This window comes from Oncorhynchus mykiss, chromosome 9, assembly GCF_013265735.2.
Source record: "Oncorhynchus mykiss isolate Arlee chromosome 9, USDA_OmykA_1.1, whole genome shotgun sequence".
NCBI classification, from domain to species: domain Eukaryota; kingdom Metazoa; phylum Chordata; class Actinopteri; order Salmoniformes; family Salmonidae; genus Oncorhynchus; species Oncorhynchus mykiss.
Window position 1 is genome coordinate 18,300,660 of NC_048573.1, and position 20,564 is coordinate 18,321,223.

Sequence of the window (20,564 nt, forward strand, 5' to 3'; positions counted from 1 at the left end):
CAGCTGAAGTGATCGGTTAGCAGCTCAGATAGCTGATGTTTAAAGTTGGTGAGTGAAATAAAAGTTGGGTTGAATGGATGGGCATGAATGTATAGCAACCCGAACGGCTACCAACCCAAAAGTTGCATGTTCAAATCTCATCCCAGACAATTTTAGCTAATTAGCAACTTTGCAACTACTTACTACTTTTTAGTAACTTTACAACTACGTGTGTCCAAACATTTGACTAGTACTGTGTATATCTATGTATGTCTTTTAATTGGCTAAATATTTTATTGCCTTCCGTTGTCATCAATGAATACATGCCACTGTCGCGTCTTCCTGGTGAAATAGAGAGATTATGGTCACCATCCTGAGCTGTGATCAGAACACACTGTAAAGATTAAAGCCTATATATCTATACCTATATATATATAACCCTTCTTTCCTTCTCTGTAAACTGTTGGTCGAACCAAAACTGCTTGCTTCCAATTTACAGAAAAACGAAAGTGAAAGAATATTGGACGGACTGAACCAAAACTTTATCCTTGCTTTTAAACTGTTAATTACAAAATCAAACTTCGGCAATGTGATCGTGAACACTAGAATATTTACATTTTCCATCCTATTGTCTCTGTATGACATGTTGGATAAAGGAATAAAGACAGACACCAATGTCAAGTTCAATAGCCTTATTTGTGCATTGTACAAATCCCTACACGTGGAGACCGGGGGAACAGTCCGGCTAGTCGGATACCTATCAACTAGACTCCATAATACTTATTTGATTGCAAATGTGGTCAGAAACAGTCAGTCATGAAAGATAGTCTTTCTCGTTTCATATGGTTCCTCCCACCACCTCCGAGAGCATTTTATGGTGAAAATGAAACTCATTTTTATTAGATTGCTGAACTCTCTGGAAGATGTATTGAGGTGAGCTGGTTCGCGGAAAGTATGTGATATGCCAGGGAGAATACATTAAGCTTTCAAATAATAGTTTAAATAATTCAGGCAATAGACAAGTTGTTTGTTTTATGTTTTAATAACGTCAATAGAAGCCTTTAAAATAAATGGTGAGGCTTGTTGTTAGGCTATCATTAGCATAATCGGTGCGCTCTGCATCATCAATTCCAACAGTCATATTTTCTGATTTAACTGAGTGATTGCACGTGTGCACACATGCATGATGGCGAATGTAAATATTAATCATATGCTACGTGGGCTAGAGTTACACATGCAATGCAAAAGAGTTTCAGCTTGAGATGTAGTAGCGTACTTCTTGTTGTGTGGCAGGTTATTTTCTGTAAATGAAGTGTCCTCGATGTCTCACGCTTTGTTGCTTGAAATGCAATGGAGGAAGAGAGGAGAGTCATGGCTGTTTTATGAGTGAAAACTAAATATGTACCCAGCTAGCACGTTAACACTCCGAGAACCATATGCTTATTCGAGCTTGGTGAGAGCCATGGTTGACCTATGGTTATTTTGCGTACAGCCTTCCCATAATACAACCTTCCCACAATATTCTGGGAATAGTGCTGAATACCCAGCTAGCACATAGCGTTCTGAGAACCATGTGTTTCTTAGATGGAAATATTTTTACTTTAGCATAATGCTTCCTACAGGTTTCTTCATGGTTCTATTTGAAGTAATCTTCTCAAATTATCCAGAGAAGGTTAAGAAACAACCATTTTTCTGTGGGAATTTCATTACTTCAGCATAACATTTTCTGCAGGTTTCCTTGTGGTTCTATTTAAAGTCATTTTCTCAGAACATTAAGAAACATACCATAAACCACAAGAAGACACTAGTAACGTTATAAGAATGTTATTTAAAAACTTTCTGAGCTTCAATAAAAGCTTCAATAAAACTCTATAGCCTTGATCTTGTTAAGTGTCTTCAGGTGTGTTGGCTTCGTCCAATTATTGATCTTAATGAGTACTTGTTTCCTCTGAAATAGGGTCTGTTTGAATAGAATAAAATGAATGGATTGAAAAAAAGATGGCATGCTAACTACATCCTGGTGGCACAGTGGAATAATCCCATGAATAGGGAACAGAAGATCATAGGTTTGAATCTCACTGACCATGTGCCACAATAAAACTTTTTGGGGGTATAATTAATGCCTAACTAAATAAAGTTCCATGTGTCCTATCTGTGCTTGGAGTTCAAAACAGTTAAGCCAAACTAAGCTGGCAGTGTTATTAAAAGCGTTATTGAAACATGTTCTCATAACGTTATTCATTATTTTCAAATAACCTATCATTTTAATTCTCAGAATGTTAATGAAACCTCCCTGGAAAACTTTCAGGGAACCATAGTAAAACATTTACTCCCTGCAACCAAACAATGTGTGTTCCCAGAACAGGCTAAATGTTTACTTTCGTTCTCAGAAGCTTTAAAAAACGTTCAGTTTTACCGGTCAGGAAACTTATGGCTTCGTTCCCAGAACCAATGAGAAAGCAAAAATGTACGGTCCCTCAACTTCCAAGGATCCAAATGTGCTGCCTGGGTATTTTGTCATACTGCTACCTGTCAGTGAAGTAAATTCTGGCAAAATGGTTAGTGAGTGCCACAATAACATACCATTCCAGATCATTAATTCATTTGATAATACTGGTTCCCCTTTACCATGTCATTTTGGGGCGGCCCAGTTAAAGTTCCCCTTAGACACAGATCTAGGATCAGCCTACCATCTCCAAATCTAGGGGGGGAATAGTATTATATAATCTAAGATCAGTAAAACAAGGTCAGATCTAGTGCTTTCTCTCTTCAGTGACATACCATTTACCATAAAGCATCTATTAATGTTTTTACCAACACTTGTAATGGAAGTTTATGCAGTTTTTTTGATCCTAAGGTCATTTAATTAGCATTGTTACATTGGTTAACTTATCTATTATCCCATACTTATTTCAGATCCAGGCCATCTGAAAGTTTTTGACCTTTGACCCGGTGTAAGAGGCGTGGCTGAAAACACCCTGCTAATGGATATAAATGAAGAGGTAGGTTGTGACACTTGGAGTTGAACCTTAAATCTTTTCTCAATTCCTCACGTCCTCTCTCCTCACCCCCTTCCTTAAATGCAATGCAATGGATCTCTGATGCGTTTTGAGAAAGGAGGAAAGGAGATAGAATTCAAGGAAAGACTTTTGATGCTTTTACATAGGTACAGGAGGACAGTGTCCAGATTGGAGGGCATTCATATTTGTTCAGATAGCTAGATGCTTTGCATACTGTCAAGATCGTGTAAAACTATAGCACCACCAAGGATACCCCTTCAGGCAGACGGAGCAGAGGCTAAAGTTGTCTATTGCCCAGAGACTGAGAGGAGGGTGGAGAGAAAAGGGACTGGAAATGTCAATGAGAGGCCTCACTGCTGGTTAACTTGGTCGTCTGACCATGTTGGTGAAGATGGACAGATGAAAGGCAGAGAAAAAGAGAGGTTGTTTTGGTGCCATCATCAACTGCACCTTTCTGTTACACCATTTTTGCAACTCTGCTAAGGCTGAAAAGGAGGGCAATAGCGTGGAGGCGAGCTGACCCTGTATGCATGTAGCTTCCTGTTGAAATGAGCTATACCGCTTCCTGCCTTTGACTATTTTGAAGCTGAACGTTGCTAATAGAGAGTGAATTTAGACCGAGCTTGACAAGTGTCTTGTTACCTTGTTTGAACCTGATGAGCTAAAGTTGTAGCTTGGTTTGAGCTGTTCTGTTTTGACATGTTCTAAACACTCGTTTATAGATGGTTAAACGATTACATCTTAGCCTAGAGGTTAAGAGTGTTGGGCCAGTAACCGGAAGGTTGTGGGCTTAAATCTGTGAGCCGACGAGATGAACAATGTGTTGATGTGCTCTTGAGCATGGCACTTAACCCTAATTGCTTCTGTATGTCTGCTAAATGACTAAAATGTAGTTTTAAGCTGGAGGTTTTGAGCCCTGAATGCTGATTGCCTGAGAGCTGTGGTATACAAGACCGTATACCATGAGTATGACAAAACTTTTATTTTTCTTGTTGTAATTAGGTTTGTAACCAGTTTATAATAGCAATAAGGCACCTCGGGGGTTTGTGGTATATGGCCAATATACCACGGCTAAGGGCTGTATCCAGGCACTCCGCGCTGCGTTGTGAGTTTGAACAGCCGTTAGCCGTTATGTGGTATATGGCCGTATATTGGCCATATACCACATGCCCCTGTGCCTTATTGCGTTGTTGTGGTGTGGTTAGTGTTATAGTAGACCTGGGAAGATAAACCGAATTACCAGCACCGACATTGCTTTCCTCTTACCTAAGCATTTAGCTTACATCAGTAATTTTCTGTGATTTAAAGAAAGAAAATATACACAACGCTCCCGTAAATTGTTCAAAAATCCATTATTTGGTCAGCTTTAATAGCCTCTGCATTATGTTAATTCCTGCTATGAAAGTATCTGCCTGTCCCTGTTACGCTGTCGGCTGCTGACTCTCACTCCTTGTCCGCACGTATGAGGGAGAGATGCATTCTAAGAAGCACAAGCATATGACCGTTGATCAAAATGCTATTGTGGGAAAATACAGCTTTCAAAGATCAAAATACTATTGTGGGAAAAATAATGGTCTATACGAGATAGTAAACCTAAATCGGGTGAAGAACATTGCCCACCTTGCATGACGCGGATTCAGTCTCCTAGCTGACCGGATATACTCCAGATTCCGGTGGTCAGTCTAGATGAGGAAAGGGTGCTTAGCCCCCTCAAGCCAGTGTCTCCACACCATCAGGGCCTTTACCACAGCTAACAACTCCCGGTCTCCCATATCATAGTTACGCTCCGCCAGACCGAGCTTCCTCGAAAAGAAAGCGTTTCAGTGGCGTACCTGAGCGCTGTGATAGCACGGCACCCACCCCAGCCTCGGACGCGTCCACCTCCACTATGAACGCTAAAGAGGGGCCCAGGTGCGCCAACACGGGCGCATCAGTGAACAGCGCCTTCAACCGATTCAAGGCTCTGTCAGCCTCTGCCGACCACCGTAAATGCACCGGCCCCCCCTTCAGCAGTGAGGTAATGGGCCTGTGAGGTAATTGGCTACCTGGCCAAAACCCCGGATAAACCTCCAGTAGTAATTGGCAAACCCTAAAAACCGCTGCACCTCCTTCACCGTGGTTGGAGTCGGCCAATTACGCATGGCCTTAACGTGGTCACACTCCCATCACCACCCCCGAGATGGAAATGCGATAACCCAGGAAGGAGACGGCTCGTTTGGAGAACACACACTTCTCAGCCTTGACGTATAGGTCATGCTCCAGCAGTCTACCAAGCACCCTGCACACCAGAGTCACATGCGCGGCGTGTGTGGCGGAATAGATCAGGATATCATCGATATATACAACCACGCCCTGCCCGTGCAGGTCCCTGAGAATCTTGTCTACAAAGGATTGAAAGACGGCTGGAGCATTCTTTAACCCATACGGCATGATGAGGTACTCATAGTGGCCCGATGTGGTACTCAACGCGGTTTTCCACTCGTCTCCCTCCCAAATACGCACCAGGATAATAATACGCGCTCCTGAGGTCCAGTTTTGTGAAAAAACGCGAAATGATTCCACCGCCGTAGCGATGAGAGGTAGCGGGTAACTAAACCCCACTGTGATGGAATTGAGACCTCTATAATCAATGCACAGACGCAGACCTCCCTCCTTTTTCTTCACAAAAAAGAAACTCAAGGAGACGGGTGAAATGGAGGGCCGAATGTACCCCTGTTCCAGAGATTCCATGACATATGTCTCCATAGCCAACGTCTCCTCCTGTGACAGGGGATACACGTGACTCCTGGGAAGCGCAGCGTTTACCTGGAGGTTTATCGCACAATCCCCCTGTCGATGAGGTGGTAATTTGGTCACCCTCTTCTTACAGAAGGCGATAGCCAAATCAGCATACTCAGAGGGAATGCGCACAGTGGAAACCTGGTCTGGACTCTCCACCGATGGAAACTCCCATACACCTACCCGAACACTCCTCTGACCACCCTTGGAGAACCCCCTGTCTCCACGAAATCCTGGGATTGTGACTGGCTGGCCAGGGAACCCCCAGCACCACTGGAAACGCAGGTGAATCGATAAGGAAGAGACTAATCCGCTCCCTATGATCCCCTGCGTTACAATGTCCAGTGGGACCGTGGCCTCCCTGACCAGCCCTGACCCTAATGGCCGGCTATCTAAGGAGTGCACGGAAAGGGGGGATCTATCGGCACCAGCTGAATTCCCAGCTTGAGGGCGAGTCCGCGATCCATAAAGTTCCCAGCTGCGCCTGAATCGACTAGCGCCCTATGCTGGGAAGAGGGAGAAAAATCCAGGGAAAAAATGTACGCAAACATGTGACCAACAGGGGGCTCTGGGTGAGTTTGATGCTGACTCACCTGGGGTGACCGAGAAGTGTTCTGCCTGCCGTCTCGACTCCCTGCCGAGCTCCTCCAGCACCAGTCGGCCGTGTGTCCTCTCCGACCACAGCTGGTGCAGGAGGAGCCTCGACACGGCCCCCCCCAACTCCATAGGAATGGAAGCGAGAGGGCTAGGAGGTGGAACTGACAGAACCCATTCTGAACGCCAGCGGGCAGCTAGCAGATTGTCCAGACGGATTGACATGTCTATAAGTTCGTCGAGGGAGAGAGTGGCGTCCCGACACGCTAGCCCCCTCGGACGTCCTCCCGGAGGCTGCACCGGTAGTAGTCCATCAGGGCCCTATCGTTCCACCCGGGCCCCAGCGGTCAAGGTCCGGAACTCGAAAACGCAAAGTCCTGCGCGCTCCTCGTCTCCTGCCTAAGGTGGATTAGTCGCTCACCCGCTGCTCGGCCCTCCGGAGGGTGGTCGAATACACCCCGGAAATGGCGGGTGAACTCCGGATAGTGCTCTCTCGCCAAGTCCGGGCCATTCTACACCGCGTTGGCCCACTCCAGAGCTATACCCGTCAGGCAGGAGATGAGGACACTCACACTCTCCTCCCCCGAGGGAGTCGGCCTCACGGTAGCCAGGTACAACTCGAGCTGGAGTAGAAACCCCTGACACCCAGCTGCCGCTCCATCGTACTCCCTCGGGGGCGCAAGACGAAGTGCGCTGGAGCCGGACGCCGGGGAAGGAGTAGGTAGACTTGTCGGAGGAGCCGGAGGTGAAGTGGGGAGACCACTCCTCTCCCATCGGTCCATTCGCTCCATCATCTGGTCCATCGCGGACCCAATCCGAGGATGATGGAGGATGCATTCCTCCATCGATGGAAGGGGGGTGGGCGCTGCTCCTGCTGACTCCATTTGGGGTGCGGGCTTCTGTAACGCACTGGGTGTGGTGGAGTAGCGCTTTATTACGCACCGGGAAAAATGTACTCGCCAAGAAACTGGCCGCACATAAACAATCGCCCAAAACCAGGACCACACCAGTCCGGAGGGAAAATCCAAAACAACCAGCACTACCACACAAAATACACAGTTGGAAATGACATAAGCCCGCACAAAGAGCAGGCGGGCCTGCCGGCTTAAATAGTCCAACTAAACGTAAACAAGAAACAGGTGTTACTAATCAGACAAAAAAAACAGAAAAGGGAAAAGGGATCGGTGGCAGCTAGTAGGCCGGTGACGACGACCGCCGAGCGCCACCCGAACAGGAAGAGGGGCCACCTTCGGTAGGAGTCGTGACAGTCGGACTATTGACCGAACTGCTGTATTTGTATCACTCTGATGGTAATTACTATTTTGAAATAACTTTAAATATTTTATAAAGTATTATTTGTGTTAGAAGGAATCTCCTCTCTCAGCCCACAAAATGAACGAACAAGAAGTCCTCAAGAGTTAGACCTGGCTCGAGGGGCAGTAATGTCGCTGTTAAAGAGTGAGTGGGGCAATTTGGGATGAAAATTCCATAGTTCCCACTTCCAGGTGGGAATAGCATGTGACAATACAGACTAGATTGCATTTCCAGCTGAACAAAGTCTCCCTGTTTTTGTCTCAAAGAGTCCCCTGTGTGAAATTCTGAAATTATTCTATTGGCTGACATTTCAAAAGATTAAACCATTCATTTTAACTTGTTAAATCTTGGATTTTTTTTCTTAATTTGCAGGACTGTGACTTATACCTTGGGGAAGAAGAGGATTCTTCTCACAGAGCACAAACTGACGGTCTAAAGTCTGAGCCAGCTCAACCAATGGATGCTGCCGTAGCAGGTATTAAACAGACATCTAAACAGGGCCATGTTCAGCAGGACACAACGTTGGCCAGCTTTCAGATAGACATTTATTTTGTATAAGAAACATGCCTCTCTGGGATGTAGAATAAGGAATCACGACAAGTTAGTTCCTGGGAATAGGCCATGAGACTGCAAGCTGCAGAGTGTCATGGAAACTTCCTCTCTGTGACCTAGTCATGATGTATTTAAAAGTCCCGCCAACCCCACCAGAACAAACGTTGCCTTTCATCAGTCTTAAGCATGATTTAAAGTTTGCTGTCCAACATCAAATTGTCCTTGTCAATCACAAATCTTCACATAAATGCTTTTAATGCATTTATTTTCTCAATTTAAATGGACTGTACGTATCAAATTATCTTCAAAGGGAAAGGTGCACATCCCTAGTATTCTACTATTCTAACTCTCAACTCTAAGTTTAGACGTCGACTAAGTTTCCCCCCCCCCCAATTCATTTTTACATTTTTTGTTGTTATTATTCTTTTGGGAAATTGATCCGCAGGGCTACAAAACGGAGGGCCGCCAGTTGCCCATCCCTGGGTATCCCGGGGCTTTACCAATCTAAAAATGTTTAGCTGACATGGACTAATTCAGTGACTGTCAGTGACTGTCATAAAAAAATAACATTTCTGATGCACAAGCAAATTTCAAAATTGCACCTACCTTGTGTTTACTACTATTCTATCTCTCAACAATAAGTTGATTACCCAAATGAGTTCCAAAAAAATACAAATAAAGATCCGAGGGCCTACATTTCCCTTTTACTCCATACATTTCCCTTTTACTCCATACATTTCCCTTTTACTCCACTGTGGCGAGATTGTCGTGGCGCATTGTGTTGACTAGAATGCAGTGGTATAAAGTACTAAACTAAAATACTTTAAATTACTACTTAAGTAGTTTTTGGGGGTATCTGTACTTTCCTATTGACTACTTTCACTTTTACTCCACAACATTCTTATAGGGCTCCCGAGTGACGCAGCAGTCTAAGGCACTTCATCTCAGTGCTAGAAGCGTCACTACAGACCCTGGTTCGTTTCCAGGCTGTTTCACAACCGGCCATGATTGGGAGTCCCATAGGGCGGCGCACAATTGGCCCAGTGTCGTCCGGGTTAGGGTTTGGCCGGGGTAGGCCGTCACTGTAAATAAGAATTTGTTCTTAACTGACTTGCCAGATGGACAAGGCATATTGACATGAAGGAGAGGCATGCTCAGTCGAGTGATCAAAAGGGTCCAGTGAGTGGAGAGGTTGGTTGGGGGTCACGGCGATTTAGACAGCTAAATCGGTAGCAAGCTAGCATAGGAGCAAGCTAGCAAAAGATGGAGGTCTGTTATTAGCCAACTCTTGCGTTCCGTCAGTAGATTAGTGGGTTTCCGTGTGGTAGAGGGGATGAATCCAAATCACACAACAACAACAAAAATAAAAACAATAGATATAGTTATAGAGGCCCAAGAAGAAAAATAAATAAATAAAAATTAAATAAAAATTGTCCGATTGTCTATTCAGATAGCAGCCGATAAGATAGCCAACGGCTAGCAGGCCGCAGATGGGCGCCCAGGCAACGTTGCGCCGGAGGAGCCAGCCGGACAGTTCCCTCGAGTAGACAACGTCGGCAGTCTAGCCGTGAAGGCCCGGTGGGGCTCCACGTAGGCAGCAAAACGGGTCCGGATAGGTGACTGCAGCCCAGGAGTGATTGATGGAACTCTTCAGCTGGCTAGCTCCGGAACAATTGATGTTAGCTCCGGAATCGACGAAAGCCGATAGTCACACGGATAGCAGCTAGCTAGCTGCGAGATCCAGGCATGGACGTCCAGAGCCAGCGGCCGAAATCCAGGGACATGGAGAGAAAAAATTGGTCCGATATGTTCCGCTCCGAGCCGCGCTGCGCTGCACAGCGCCGTACAAAACTGGCGATAGATTCTCGAGCCAAAGGACAGCCGATGACCACAAACCGTGGTCAGCTGAGTACCAACGATTAGCCAGTAAATAAGCTAGAGAGTAGCTTCTGGACCAGCTTCTGGCTAGCTCCCGGCTAGCTTCTGGCTAATTTCTGGCTAGCCTCTCGGAGGATCATAGATCTGAGGTAAATAATACTTTTTTATATAAATATAAATTGGTGAAACGGATTGCAGGAGAGTGTTCTGAAGATGAGTTATTGGAAAATTAAAAATGTATGTGAAAAAAAGTTGTAAATATATATATATATATATATATATATATATATATATATATATATATATATATATATACGGGACACGACAGGACGAGGACAAAAATATGTCATCTGCTATGCCATCTTGGGAGAATGTGACAAGTCTCATGACAAGTCTCTGAATATCCTTGAGTGGTCCATCTCTGGAGAGACGTGAAAATAGCTCTGCATCGACGCCCCCCATCCAACCTGACAGAGCTTGTGAGGATCTGCAGTGATAAAGGCACACCAAATACAGGTGCCTTTAACAACGTACCGAGTAAAGGGTCTGAATGTAAATGTGATATTTCATTTTTTACATTTGCGAATGTATAAAAATGAACCTGTTTGTGCTTTTTCATTATGTGTTATTGTGTGTAGATTGATGAGGGAGAAAAAACGATTTAATCAATTTTAGAATAAAGCTGTAACTTAACAAAATATGGAAAAAGTGAAGGGGCCTGAATACTTTCTGAATGCATTGTGTAGTTTCTTTATAAATTGTATTTTTTAAATATTTATTTTTCTATATTACAATCCCTACCATTGATAGGTTTTGATTTCCATTTCATTTTGAATAGCCATGGAGTGGTCTTGGTTTCTTGAAACAGTTATCAATGTATGTATAGCTTGTTGACTATGAGAGCTACTCGTCTGCCTTTTAGTCTATTGTCTTTGAAGATGGGTACAGTACTTTGCGTCGTTCTGCTATTCCCTTTGGGAACGGATCGTTCAGGCCTTTTTGAAAGCCGGCAAGTTTTTTGCCCCGGCTTTTAACCAATATTTTATCTTTAAAGGGTGCGAATTTGGCAATGATTGGCACTTGTATCGATGCCCTAAATTTGGTCAACAGTATCGCCTGGGATCTGCACCGCTTTAACCATGAATTCACCTGATTTTCGTGCATTGATCTAGTCTGTATAACAAGTTCTCTTAACAACAGCTCTCTTTTTTTTAGGTTCATTATCGTCAGCTTCGATAACATTAAGTGTACCCTTCAACTTTTTAGTTTATTTTTCAACTGTTGCGGCTTTCTCAACACTCATTTCAAGGCTCGCCTTCATCTCTTGTATCAAATCAAAATGTATTTGTCACATGCGCCGAATACAACAAGTGTAGACCTTACATTGAAATGCTTACTTACAAGACCTTAACCAACAATGCAGTTTTAAGAAAAATAAGTGTTAAGTAAAAAATAGAAAAGTAAAAAATGTAAATAACAAATAATTAATGAGCAGCAGTAAAATAACAGTAGCGAGGCTATATACAGGGGGTACCGGTACCAAGGACCAGTCAATGTAAGCACGGAGAGTTGGCTCAGGTCTCCAACCTGATTCAGCCACACTCCCTGTGTGCCCCCCAAAAATGTTTTGGGGGCTGCCTCTTGGGCTTCCTTGCCAGCTGTATTCCCTCATTCTGTTGCCGCTCCGCCTTAGCTGCCTCCAGTTCCTCCTGTGGACGGCGATACTCCCCAGCCTGCCTCCAGTTCCTCCCGTGGACGGCGATACTCCCCAGCCTGCCTCCAGGGTCTCTTACCATCCAAATCAAATTTTATTTGTCACATACACATGGTTAGCAGATGTTAATGCGAGTGTAGCGAAATGCTTGTGCTTCTAGTTCCGACAATGCAGTAATAACCAACAAGTAATCTAACTAACAATTCCAAAACTACTGTCTTGTACACAGTGTGAGGGGATAAAGAATATGTACATAAGGATATATGAATGAGTGATGGTACAGAGCAGCATAGGCAAGATACAGTAGATGGTATCGAGTACAGTATATACATATGAGATGAGTATGTAAACAAAGTGGCATAGTTAAAGTGGCTAGTGATACATGTATTACATAAGGATACCGTCGATGATATAGAGTACAGTATATCCGTATGCATATGAGATGAATAATGTAGGGTAAATAACATTATATAAGGTAGCATTGTTTAAAGTGGCTAGTGATATATTTACATCATTTCCCATCAATTCCCATTATTAAAGTGGCTGGAGTTGAGTCAGTGTCAGTGAGTCAGGATCTCCTCCCATGTCCATGTTAACTGTTAAAGTCTCAAATATATGTCATGAAACTTTAGACACAGTTTGTTACGATAAAAAAACATTTACAACAGGTATAACTGGGTTCAGCTGGATTTGACTGAATAAAAGTATGGTTGACACAAATGCAATGTGTTAAGCTGTTGTGTTTCTTGTTGGCAGTGGAAGCTGGAACACACATCACCCGAGACCAGCCGCTCAACAATAGACCAACAGGCAGTTCTGGGAAACAGATGAACATTTCTGAGAAGTCACACCCTAAACTTTGTCTTGACATATAAAATATTGTTTGGTTATGTGCAAGCTATGGCATATAAATGCAGAATCCAGTGTGGTGAAAAAACTTGGTTTGAGCTTTTCTCTGCATTCGTCACACACAGTGACACAGTGCATCCAGTTTAAGAGACCAGGCTGTCTACACACAGTGACACAGTGCATCCTGTCGGTACTTGTCATAACTCTCCTGTGAAGGTTAGAAGGATCAGGTTACAGTGGGTCTGCTCTACAGCGTGCTCTCTCTCATAGAGGGGGAGAGCAGGAAGTCGGCTGTAAGCCGGTCATAAAATACACTGCCCCTATGCTCTGTAGTGTTTGAGATTGGAATGTAAACTGTGGAACACAGAGAAACACTTGGACATCAAAAGTTTGAATAATTTACTGCAGCGCCAGCTGTGCCATCAGAGTCCTGGGTTCGCGCCCAGGCTCTGTCGTAACCGGCCGCGACCGGGAGGTCCGTGGGGCGACGCACAATTGGCCTAGCGTCGCCCGGGTTAGGGAGGGCTTGGCCGGTAGGGGTGTCCTTGTCTTATCGCGCACCAGCGACTCCTGAGGCGGGCTGGGCGCAGTGTACGCTAGCCAGGTGGCCAGGTGCACGGTGTTTCCTCCGGCGCATTGGTGCGGCTGGCTTCCGGGTTGGATGTGCGCTGTGTTAAAGAAGCAGCGGCTTGGTTGGTTGTGTATCGGAGGACGCATGACTTTCAACCTTCGTCTCTCCCGAGCCCGTACGGGAGTTGTAGCGATGAGACAAGATAGTAGCTACTACAACAATTGGATACTACGAAATTGGGGAGAAAAAAGGGGTAAAAATTCAACAACAAAAAAAAAAAAAAAAAAAAAAAAAAAAAAGTTTTTTGAGAATGTGGGAGTGGCCGTGGACACTTAAAGGACAGTCATGATGAGTGTTTCATTTAGTGATCTCATGAAGGACAGGAAACCCACATTACTGTATCTGTTTGTGTACACTTTTCAATTATCAGATTTACATCTAGATGTTGGATAAAATGAATGAGTACATATTAAACTATTTGTGAAAAAATGTAATGTGATGTTAGCCTTCTAAATGAGAATTGTTCTTCATATAAACGTTTTAACTAGGACTCACTCTGTGTGCAATAATAGTGGTTAACATGAGCCTAAAATTATTCATTTGGCTTTGGATGGTGTACAATACACCCAGTCACTACAAAGATACAGGCGTCCTTTTTAACTTAGTTGCCAGAGAGGAAGGGAACCACTCAGGGATTTCACCATAAGGACAATGGTGACTTTAAAACAGTTTAATGGCAGTGATAGGAGACTCCTGAGGATGGATCAACAACATTATAGTTACTCCACAATACTCAACTAAATGACAAAGTGAAAAGCAGGAAGTCTTTACAGAAGACAAATATTCCAAAACATGCATCCTGTTTGGGTATGCTTGTCATTGGCTAGGACTGGGGAGTTTTTCAGGATAAAAAGAAACAGAATGGAGCTAAGCACATACAAAATCCTAAAAGAAAACCATGTTCAGTCCACTTTCCAACAGACACTGGGAGACAAATACACATTCAACGTCAAGATGACATTGAATGTTCCAAAATGGCCAACTTAAAGTTTTGACTTAAATCTATTTGAAAATCATTGGCAATACTTGAAAATGACTGTCTAGCAATTATCAACAACCAACTTGACAGAGCTTGAATAATGGGCAAATATTGTACAACCCAGGTGTGCAAAGCCCATAGACTTACCTAAAAAGACTCACAGCTGTAAATGCTGCCAAATGTGTTTCTAACATGGTATTTACTCGGGGGTGAATACTTATCTAATTAAGATATATTAGTGTTTTCTTTTTCATAATTCTTTGAGGCTCACAGTATAAGCCAGATAATGATAATTAGACAGGCCCACTGGGCTCAAAATGGACCAGCTGGCATTTTCTCGAAATGGCAGCTGGCCAGTCTGCCCCTGTTCTGATATGTCATCTATAAAATAAGGGTTGTACTTTACAGATTTAATTAAAAAAAAAATGTATTAAATTCACCTGATCATAGCAAAAAAATATCTATCTTTCCCCCCACAGAAACCCACCTGGAGAGCTTGCTGCTGAACCTGGGGTTGGAGCAACACTACACAGAAAAGCTCACCCTGAGCACCGTGCTGCAGATCGATGAGAAGACCGTCACAGATGAACCCGCTCACACTCTCTCAGCCCTACCATGGTCTTTCCTGAAGAGGTTAATGATGGTTAATGTAACAGCTAGGAGTGTGAAATGTACCTCATCAGGAGGCGAGGAAAGTTGTGATGCTTCATTTTGCAACATAGAGCTAGATCTGGAGAGTCTGGTTGATAACCTGGACTCTAGTAATGTTGTAAACCCCTTAGACGTTGTTACTGCTCTCTTTCTGTGCTCTAACAGTTTTCTGCAGCAAGAGATGGTCTTGAAAATGTCAATGTGTCAGTTTTCTGTGCCCCTGCTTCTACCCAATTGTGACACAAAACAGTGCATGCTCATGCTTTGGGCAATGCGAGACATTGTCAAGAAGTTTAGGCCTCATTCATTGGCAGACCCAAGAGGATTTGTTGAAGACAGGATTGTTCTCTCTGACCTCCCCATGGTCTCTTTTGTCAGATTGGGTGAGTGCTCTCTATCCAAGTCACAGATTCTGAACAAGCTTCTGAGTAATCCCCAACAGTATCATGATACATTTGTCCACCGTGACATGGAATGTGGTGATAGTCCAAGGAGGATATCCAATGGATTGGTTGAGATAAGCTGGTACCTTCCCTGTGGGAACAAGAACATTGACATCTTTGGTGAACCTGTCGCTATAGCTAATCTAAGAGGGGACATCAGTTTGTTTGAGACCCAGTACTCCTTTCTTTGTCAGACTTCTGCAGCAGTCTTTGTGTTCTTCGACAACTTGGACAACAAGTACAAGCTACTGACCAGCCAAAACACCAAGGCACAGCTGTTTCTAGTGTGTAACTTACAGAGCAAGAGCTTCAGCATTGATGCTTTGAAGAAAACCGCCAAAGAGCTAAACTTGAAGACGAGCAACGTCATCCTGAAGAACAAACAGATGAATGATGCAGACTTTGTGAAGAACTTGCGAAACGCAGTTGGTCAGGTGATCAAGAGTTCAAAGTCCAAAATGCCATTGGAGCAGATGGCTGAAGTGGCACACGAGCTTGGGATCTTGGTTGACGAGGACTGCCAAGAATGTCAAAGTGCAAAGCAAAATGCTGATGCAATTACTTCAAACATACATGACATACCACAGTATAAGGAAAGTCAGCTTCCCTTGCAAGGACAGGTCTGGAAGGAGCTGGCACGTCTAGAGAAGGAGGAATGCAGACTGCAGAAAGCTAGGAATCAGAACATAGAGATGTATAAATGTGATCTCCAATCACAGAAGATACAACTCAGGAAAAAGCAGAGAAACTATGACATATCAGGTGCAATGTCTTGCTTCATAAATGCAATGTCAAGCACTGGGCAAGAAAGGTCCTACTTCTTGAAATGGATACGAATGAACCTGGACAATCTGTCTCGTAGAAACTTGTCTGGCCTCAGAGAGCAGTACAAAGAGAAGTGCCAGAACTCCTCTGAAAACAAAGAAGAAATTGCAGACCTTGACAGACAGATTTCAAACAGTTCTTTGGGAACCGAGCATTTCCTACGTGAAATGGGTCAACTTTATGAGTCTTCTGTCTTACTCAGAGAAACTGATGTGTCACGGCAACAAATGCAGAACCTGCCCAGACTATGTGCTGAGCTGCTTCTGGATGGGTTTCCTCTGGAGCTGGTGGATGGAGACGCGTCCAACATACCTTTGAGATGGGTGAGTGATGTGCTACATCAGCTCAATGTCTTGGTGCAGCCGAAGAACAAGATCCTGGTGGTAACCGTTCTAGGTGTTCAGAGCACAGGAAAGTCCACTCTACTGAATACAATGTTTGGAGTGCAGTTCGCAGTCAGTAGCGGCAGATGCACAAGAGGGGCCTTCATGCTTCTCATCAAAGTCAAAGACGACTTCAAAAAGGAGCTGAACTGCGATTTTTTAGTGATCATCGACACAGAAGGACTGAAGTCGCCAGAGCTGGCACAGCTGAATGACAGCTATGAGCACGACAATGAGCTAGCCACTCTAGTTGTTGGACTGAGTGATGTCACAATTGTCAATATTGCCATGGAGAATTTGACCGAGATGAAGGACATCCTTCAAATTGTTGTCCATGCTTTTCTTCGAATGAAAGAGGTGGGAAAGAAACCCAAGTGCCAGTTTGTCCACCAGAATGTGGCAGATGTCTCGGCACACGACAAGAACATGAGAGACCGGAAGATGCTCTTGGAGCAATTGAACGAGATGACCCAGGCAGCAGCCAGAATGGAAAAAAAGGAAAAGAACAAAAGCTTCACAGATGTGATGGAGTACAACCCAGAGACTGGTAACTGGTACATCCCTGGACTTTGGCATGGTAACCCTCCAATGGCACCTGTCAATGCTGGGTACAGCGAGTCTGTCTACGAGTTCAAAAAGAACATGATCAAGGTTTTCCAGGACTGTGAGACCCCTGGGAACATCATGGACTTTCTGGAGTGGACAAAAAGCCTGTGGAATGCTGTGAAGTATGAAAACTTCATCTTCAGCTTCAGAAACAGCCTGGTGGCTGATGCCTACATGAAGTTGTGTGTTGAGTTCAGTAAGTGGGAATGGTCATTCAAAAAGCACATGCACACATGGACAACAAATGCTGAAACAAGGATCTCCAACTTTGGGACAGTTGCGATGAAATACCAGATGGACAACATGAGGGATTTTCACAGCAAATTGAAAATGGAAGCCTCAATGGAACTTATCAAATGGGAGAAGACCATTCTTGACAACCTGACCAAGTACTACGAGCAGACAGAGGGCCATGTCTATCTTGTGGAGAGATACAGAGAGGATTTTGCAAACAGCACCAAAGGTATGAAAAGGGAGATGGAAAACTCTATAATGAGTAAACTGGAAGCTGCTTTTGAGATTCGAAAAGGAATGATCAAGCTTGACACAATAAAGAAGAACCACACAGCTGTGATGGAGAAAAAAGTGCTGAGGTTGCTTGAGGACTGCAGAAAGAGTCAATCTCGGTGGTCTGAGCAGGACCTTGATAAAGAATTTGAAAAGGTATGGGAGGAAACCGTGTATGAGCTATCCAACTTTGAAGGATTGAGGCCACGAGATGTTTTGAGTGATGTTTTCAACCAGCTTCGGTCTAACATGGTGCAGAAGGGAAGTTCAGTGAATGAAAAGCTGAACCAAGTGAAACTTAAAGATCATGGAGAAGAACCCTTCATAGTCACTCCAGAGGGGGTTTTCAAGAGATTAGTAAAGGCGTTTTACATGGATGAGCACACAAGAAAAACCCAGGCCATGGCAGACAACCTTATAGCCAAATGCAAAGAGTTTGTGTTCGAGAAGGTCCAAAAGAAAACAGACTACCATGAAACATACATACAAGAGATTCTGCACATGATTGAAGAGAAGTTGGATGCCAACAAAGAACTTGACAAAAGCCTCAAATTTGAACTGAACATCAAATTGCACATTTGTGGGTTTGCAGCCAGGACTTTCCAGGATCTGCATGAAACGTTCATAACTGACAATAATCCTCGTTTGTGCCTTGAACAGTTCAAAGATAAATACTTGGAAGACTTCAAAGACTTGGTCAGTGGACAAGATCAGTGTCAGAAGAAAGCTGAGCAGTTCACCACCCTGTGTCTCAGACCAGCAGTAAAAGCCTATGTTGCCAGTTCCCTGGGTCCGGAAATTGTTGATGTAATGCTGACGGGACAGAATGCCTTTCAATTCAGCTCTCGGGCATTTTTCCAGTACTCTATCTTGAAGCAACTACTGTCAGAATTCAACTTTGCTAACTATGTGAGCTACATTTGTGACTACGAAGGCTTTGTCAAGAATTGGATTTTGGATGAAATCTTGAAGCGCTTCTCACAAGAAAACAACATTTTTGATTTGGAAGACTGTCAACTCAAAGGGATCATCAGTGTCATCACTGAGGCAATCACAAAAGCACAGATGAATGAGAAGGGAAACATAAAGGAATTCATTAAGGACATATGCAGGCTCCTTGGAGAGAAGCTGGTGCTTCCCCAAGATGCGTTGGAAGCCACCATGATCTTCAACAATTCCAAACAGGAATCGTTTGCCCACTGGCTTACAATATCTGTAGTGGATATGGAACAGTCGCTGAGAGAAGAGTTCCAAAGAGCAAAGGATGTGAAAACGAAATTGGAAAGACAGAACATCAAGCCACAGAACGAGCTGTTCACAAAAGTGTTTGGCTGTGGGAAGCAGTGTCCATTCTGCAAGGCACCGTGCGAGGCAGGAGGAAAAGCCCACACAAACCACTGTGCCTCAATACATCGACCAGAGGGACTTGGTCGTTTTAGGTTTGAGGGCTCAAGAAATCTTGTCACTGACATCTGCTCCTCTTCAGTGTTCAATGATACCGCCTTCAGATGCTATAAAACACGTGGACAGTGGCATCCTTACAAGAAATACCGGGACATTTACCCTGACTGGCTTATTCCTGCGGATTCCAGCATACAGGCCTCGGACTACTGGAAATTTGTGATGGCAAAATTTAACAAGCACTTTGCCGAAGAGTATGATGCACTGCCTGCAGATATTCCCCCTGCCTGGAAATGGATCTCAAAGCAACAGGCAGAAAGAAGCATAAAAGAGTCTTTTAGCATTAAGTGAGATTCTCTAAATTGCCTCAAAGAGCAGTAGCCTTAACTTGGTTTGACTGAGTCCCGAAACATCAATACTTCTCAAGAGACTGCATGGAACATTCTTAGATTAAACACCAAACAAGTATTCTTAGTTTTCAGTCAAGACATGGGCCCTTGAAATCTACCAATAAAAAAAAGCCATGGAATGGTGTCTGGTATGATAATCTGTCTTGCACTTGGCCTTAGATACTTGTCTGGCCATATTGTGGGTTTTATTTGCTAAATAATGAATCCTACTGTGAATCAGTCTACCTAGGGTACTAGGCTCTGAGGCTAAATCAGTTTTTTAATGCTTAAGAACTTCACTTCTGTAAGTAAAAAGAATTCAAGTTTCAAAATTGTACATGTTCATTGCATTTTATTCATGCCTTATACGTTTTGGGAGTCAAAATGTTCCTATATATATTTCAAAATATATATATTTTGGTTGTTATGTGGTGAATAGGGTTAACATTTTCATTTAATTTTGTTACGGATCAAACCACACATTGTTATTACCCTATTACTGATGTGATTCAGTGTTGAAAAGGATCATCATTGAAATGGCAATGTTCTCTTAGATTCTAACGTACCTACACATTTCATTTAATGAAAATAAACTTACTCAAGTCTGCTTGTCTGTTTGTTTCTCTGTAAGAAAGTAGTACTTAATAATATTATAGGAATATTTACTAGTGTCTGTTAATACCTCAAAGTAATATAAAAACAGAGGTTCTCACAAGTTTCTTGATGTATATATATGTAAATATATACAGACTAACTCAAAACATTTCTGGTAAAAAAACAACATAATTTTTCACCCGCTATTTTTTATTGTTCCGATGGCTCAGGCAAGGGGACGTCAAGAGGCAGTTTGGCTCAGCTCAGTCGCAACTCATGATGAGGAAGGACTTTGCAGTTGTTTCTGATTAATAAACAATGTCATGCTCTCGCCCCCCCCCATGGAGACTTAACACATCTTTACTTTCGAACAATTCATTCTGCACCGTTCTATCGAATGCAAATTATGTCTTTATTGAGACAAATAACAGATTACATTTTTCCATTGACACTTTGGGAAACTCTCAATAAACAACA

At 43.5% G+C, this 20,564-nt stretch overlaps 1 protein-coding gene across 2 annotated transcripts; it reads left to right on the forward strand.

The window, feature by feature from the left end:
• The first annotated feature begins 708 nt into the window (after window positions 1-708).
• LOC110531660 (up-regulator of cell proliferation) lies at window positions 709-20,100 on the forward strand. Of its 2 annotated transcripts, none has more exons than XM_021614979.2 (4): window positions 709-912; window positions 2,896-2,981; window positions 8,058-8,160; window positions 14,768-20,100. In XM_021614979.2, exons 2-4 carry the CDS (start codon window positions 2,964-2,966, stop codon window positions 19,453-19,455), a joined length of 4,809 nt encoding a protein of 1,602 aa, XP_021470654.2. In that variant the 5' UTR covers window positions 709-912; window positions 2,896-2,963; the 3' UTR covers window positions 19,456-20,100. The 2 variants fall into 2 exon arrangements, with proteins under 2 accessions (XP_021470654.2, XP_036843395.1); XM_036987500.1 differs by lacking the exon at window positions 709-912 and adding an exon at window positions 2,475-2,537.
• The last annotated feature ends 464 nt before the right edge of the window (window positions 20,101-20,564 follow it).